This window comes from Lathyrus oleraceus, chromosome 3 (genome assembly GCF_024323335.1).
Source record: "Lathyrus oleraceus cultivar Zhongwan6 chromosome 3, CAAS_Psat_ZW6_1.0, whole genome shotgun sequence".
Classification (NCBI taxonomy): domain Eukaryota; kingdom Viridiplantae; phylum Streptophyta; class Magnoliopsida; order Fabales; family Fabaceae; genus Lathyrus; species Lathyrus oleraceus.
The window spans coordinates 17,247,139-17,252,611 of NC_066581.1; the positions used below are offsets into that span (position 1 = coordinate 17,247,139).

General features: G+C 41.0%; 1 protein-coding gene across 1 annotated transcript; it reads left to right on the top strand.

Annotated features, from left to right (window-relative positions):
- Window positions 1-581: 581 nt before the first annotated feature.
- On the top strand, window positions 582-1,199 carry LOC127129426 (uncharacterized). Its single transcript, XM_051058611.1, has one exon. The coding sequence runs from the start codon at window positions 582-584 to the stop codon at window positions 1,197-1,199; it is 618 nt and encodes a 205-aa protein (XP_050914568.1).
- The last annotated feature ends 4,274 nt before the right edge of the window (window positions 1,200-5,473 follow it).

Below are 5,473 nucleotides of genomic sequence, written 5' to 3' on the forward strand. Positions count from 1 at the left end.
ACACAAAAAAGATGGTTAATACAACCAGTCAAGGGGAACAATTTCCTCCCCAGGGAACAAGCACAATCAGAGCAAATTCGATTGATGCATCCACTGAGATCCCTAGTGCACATGCCATACCAACATCTGGATCTATGACCTTGCATAATTCGACAACAATGCCTATTATGTCAAGCGTAGCAGGCATTTCTGCAATTTCAACCCCTAGGCCACCAGGATTTGAGAATTTTAGGCCTTTGAGAGACTACCCATATGGAATGCCATTTACTGCCATGGCAGGACTTCAAAATAATTCTTCCATATATACTCAACCCCATAATACGGTTATTTCGCCAATTCAAAATTATGGTTCTGGCATGAACCATGTAGGTCGAAATACCCAATCACAAGGAGTCTCCACCCTATTACCTACCCTTACAATGAATAGCCAGGCAGCCTTTAGACAACAAATAGATGCCAGTAACCATGATATGGTAGGAGTTCTGGCCAGAGAAATGAATACCATTTTTTCTCCCCTAATACAGAATGTAAATAGGACTAACAATGATAATGCCCAAACATACCAATAACTGTCAGCACAGATGAGACACATAGCAGATTTCCTAGGCGCTCCACAGTCCTCTGTTCGACGCAGACCAAACCAGGTTATAATCCAGGAAGAAGAACCAACTATAAATCAGGTTCAACCACCAAGACAAGCGCCTGACGAAAGGATCATGAGGGCAAGATTAGAACAACAGCCAGTTCGACGGGAAGTCCCTGAAGAACAACCTAGGAGAGTAATAATGGTTAATAGAGACCAGGATGCAGACGAAGTAATTCATAGGGTTAGGCGAGAAAACATGATGGAAAATGACTTAACTATTATGATAGAGAAAATCATGGCCCATAATGGTCTGAATACAAGACTTCGACGGCCAAATTATTCCTCTCCTTTATCAGAATATGTCCTACAAACTGAATTACCAAGGGGTTGTAAAATCCCTAAGTTCACCAAATTCTCAGGGGACACTAGTGAATCCACTATAGAACACATAGCCAGATACATGACTGAGGCAGGGGATTTGGCGAACAGTGAGAACCTAAGAATGAAATATTTTCCCAGTTCTTTAACGAAGAATTCCTTCACGTGGTTTACAACTTTGCCACCAGATTCCATAGATACTTGGCCTCCTTTGGAAAGATTGTTTCATGAATAATTCTACATGGGCCAAAGTAAGATAGGTCTTAAGGAATTAGCCAGTATCAAAATAAAATTCACTGAACCTATAGATGATTATCTGAATAGGTTCCGTTTGTTGAAATGTAGATGCTTCACAATAGTGCCTGAACATGAATTGGTCGAAATGGCCGCTGGAGGTTTAGACTATTCCATTAGGAAAAAGTTAGATACCCAGTATCTAAGAGATATGGCCCAATTAGCAGACAGGGTTCCAACAGTCGAACGTTTAAAAGCTGAAAAGGCCAGAGCGAATAAGAATTATAAGAAAGAAAGGGTTGCTTATGTCGAATTCGAAGATGGGGATTCTGAAATCTCTAATGACCCTTATGGTCTCGAGGAATTCGAAGTAGATTTGGCTGAATTAAAAGAAGCTCCACCTTATGCTTGTAAATTACTTACACCTTCGAATGGCAGGAACCCTGTCGAAACTGAAAAGAATGATAGATTTCCTAAAAAGACTTACACATTTGATGTTACCAAATGTGACGAAATCTTCGATCTATTAGTAAAAGATGGCCAAATGATAGTGCCTCCTAATACCAAAATTCCTCCGTTAGAACAACGGAAGAAAAGAGGCTTCTATAAATATCACAATTTTTTAGGCCATAAAACCTCACAATGCTTTCTTTTTAGGGATCTTATTCAGAATGCAATTAAGGATGGCCGCCTCAAGTTCGATGACAAGGGGAAAAACCAGATGAAGGTTGACGTTGATCCCCTCAACATTGCTGACACAAATTAAGCTGAGCCTGTCGAAATCAACATGATTGACATATGGGAATTGGAGGCTGTGAAGGAAACAGGAACTGAAGGTTATGCGCTAGATGGAAAGCAGACTACTGATGGCCTAAATAATGATGTTCCCTTTGGAATTTCTGTCAAAGGTGAACAGGTTGCTAATGTCGAACCAAGGGCCACTGAAGGTCTTAATGGGAAAGCAACTAAGGCTACTGAGGGCCTAAGGAAGAAATTTGAGGAAATTTCAATCACTGATGGCGCCAATCTAGGTGTCAACATGGTGGATCTGAACCAACCCCCCCCCCCCCCCCCCCCCCAGAAATGGAGGAAGTGGAGAGGTGTCTGAAGATGGAGCAAGAGGGGATGCAGTTTGGCTATCCCAAAGCCAATGAAAGCCTACGTGAATACCTTTGGAGATGTCACAAAAGAAATTCTGACATGTTGTTATGCCCAAGGTGTAGCATCAGGATATGTCGAAGGGTGGCTGAGGACTATGAAAGATGGCAACGAACAAAGACTGAGAGAAACTTGAGGAAGGAAAGCCAACTACAGAAGGTGTATCCCAAGCCTAGAGAAAGCCTTCTTGGTTTTATTGTGCGTTGCTACAAGTACAAAAAAGAATGCTTGATGTCTCCTAGATGAGGGGCAGTGTACAACAGAGAATTAGCTGAAGCGTTCGAGAGAATCCCATCTAACCAAGGTTGGGACGGACATGGAGGTAACCCGAATATGTACATATTCGACAAGAGGGGAGTTCCTAGGAGGCCAGACAGCCATCACCCAAGGGCGAAAAGAGTTATGTTTAAACTTCCAGCAGAAGTCCCTGAGGACAAATGGACCCAGGCGGGGTCGAAAAAGGGAAAGTGGAGAAGTTTTGAGGATGGAGGAAGAACCTCTTGGGCTTATAGAAAACAGTTCCAGACATCTAAGAGAGAGGCTATCATACTGAAGAACTACAAAGGAAAGAATCCCATGTCAAAATCCCAGTGGAGAAGACATCAGAGGTTGAGGAAGGCTGAAAGAGAGATGACTTCAAGGGAGATTGGAGAATCCAACAGCGTCAAGGTTCCCCCAAATGTCACAAATTCGACCAAACCACCTGTCATACCCCAAAATTCACCCTACCCTTCACAAGTTCATCTAGGTCACTAACCTTAATCATATGCATAGCCTTATAGACATTTCATTGCATATGCATAATCATGGTCTAATACAAGAGGACAGGTATCATGAATTCCAAGCTTTATGCTTACACTTAATGGAAACTAGGGTTTCCCTACAGCTAGAGGTGGCTCAAACTATCAAACTCTAGTTAGACGTATCTCTTGGGGCTTGTGTATTGTACCTACCCTTGGTGATTCATCTATTGGCTTCTTGGTGAAGCAAAACCCTAATTTGGGATCCTCACTCGATCATGGCATCCCCAAACCCTAATTATGGCCACCACTCCCTGTGTGTGCCCCTAACCCCATTGCATTGGTTCATCATCATTCCATGGTATGTGTGTTTTACTTTCTTGGTCAAGATCCATTCAAGGCACACTTATTCATGGTCTATTACAGAGGTCTCCTTGGTTTGATTGGCATTCACCTCATGGCCTTACATGTTCATTTTTTGCTTGCTCGTGATCATTGGTTTAAGTTCAAGTCCATAGACCCAAAACCCTCACTTGTCCCATTCATCTGATTATTTCACCTGGTCATTGCTGGTCCTTATTTGGTTCATTCATGGTTGTCTATAGTTCCATCAATCCCTCATTCACGTCTCATTACCCAATGCATTAGTTCTTGTTTCATTGGTCTTTGGTCTTTGGTTATTATCTATTGAAGGCCATTTTCCATTCACTTCATTCTCAATATCATGGTGGATGGTCCATTAATCTTGGGTTTATTCAATCGAGTCTACTCATTCATGTTTCCATTCATTTCGAGTCAATATGCAATTCAAGTCATTCATTTCCATATAATATCAAGTTCATACAAGATTCGATGTTCATCAATGCATTCAAAGTCAAAGTCATGCATTCAAGTCAAAAATAATCAATCTCATTCAAGTAATCATGTACTATCCATTACAATGTTCATTACATAAAAAATACACAAATTGGAAATGTTGACTTTAGGCCAGCAGTTGACTTTTTAGTTAACTTTGACCAAAGTCGACTCAATCCTAAAAAACCCTAAAATCCCAAATCCTTATCCTAATCTTGACCTTGATCTCCCATATTCCATTTTGATCTTGGATTGGCCAAGTAAGCATAATGCTTCATGATTCTTGTTGTTGTCATGAAACTTTGTCTGTCCAACACATGAAGCCATAACCTGCATGAGCGGAAAAAGAAAACAAAGAAGTAACCCACAACCTGAAGCGAGCCAGTATGGATGCACAGTCATATCAAAACCAAGGCAATGCATAACAGGGGGTTACACTTAATGGGGAACGAAATACACAACCGGGAACCATATGAAGCCAATGGACCAAAATCAAAGCGGGAATGAGTTTTTACCTGTAATGCGAAACATGGCCTAACCCAAAGAAATCTGCATAACATTCAGCAGTATTCAACCTACACATCAGAACAGTCAACGACATTGCATATGCCACAGAAGATTCCATGAACTTGCAGCAAATCCACATCCTAACCATGCCAGGAACCAAAGCTATTGCAACGTACAAACCCCCCGAACTGTGCACGAACCAAAATAGGATATTGTTCCTATACTATTCATGATAGTTGGCAACGCTACGACGCTGGTAGGGGAGAAGTGAAAACGAATACTAACAGGTTACTACAAAGTCTTCAACCTGCAAGCAAGAACCGCGAGCCATGAACAGAACGCTGCCACATACCAACAAGTTATAAGCAATGTAACATGACTTGATGTCCATCCTGCAGCAAGACGAAATATGATGAGCCTGGACCAAAGCCATTCATGAATGCTAATAGCTAAACAAATCAAACATGGGGGATGCAATGAGACCAAGTTTCGGTTCTTAAGTACACAGTGTGTTGGATATTGGTGTCATCATGTAAATTTTTGTTCAGCTACAGTTTAGAAATAAAACCACTCATAGAACCAACTAGACAGATCATGAAAATTGGTGTAAGAAAGTATGAATGGCATGAACTTTTTCCAAGAGTAAAAAATAATGCTGGTGCAATTATAGTTGTATGGAGCCCAGTAGTAATGATATATTTTATGAACACACAAATTTGGTATACTGCATTTTGTACCATAGTTGATGGATTTTATGGAGTTTCGCATCACCTTGGTGAGATAAGGACACAAGGAATGCTTAGAGGTAGATTTGACAACTTACCAGCAACATTCGATGTCTGTCTGAATCCACCATCTTCCAAACACGATTGTAAGTCATCTTCGTCTTAAGGACTTAATCAGCAACAGAGAGATGGATTTAATGATGATGTCTGTGTCTTCGGAATTGTTTTCTCGCAAGGTTCTTTGGCTTATTTTCCTCTTGGCAAACAAGTTTTCTACATCGTTGACCATT

Excerpts from the sequence above, each read along its gene's own strand:
- LOC127129426 (XM_051058611.1), top strand. The coding sequence starts at position 582 with ATGAGACACATAGCAGATTTCCTAGGCGCTCCACAGTCCTCTGTTCGA.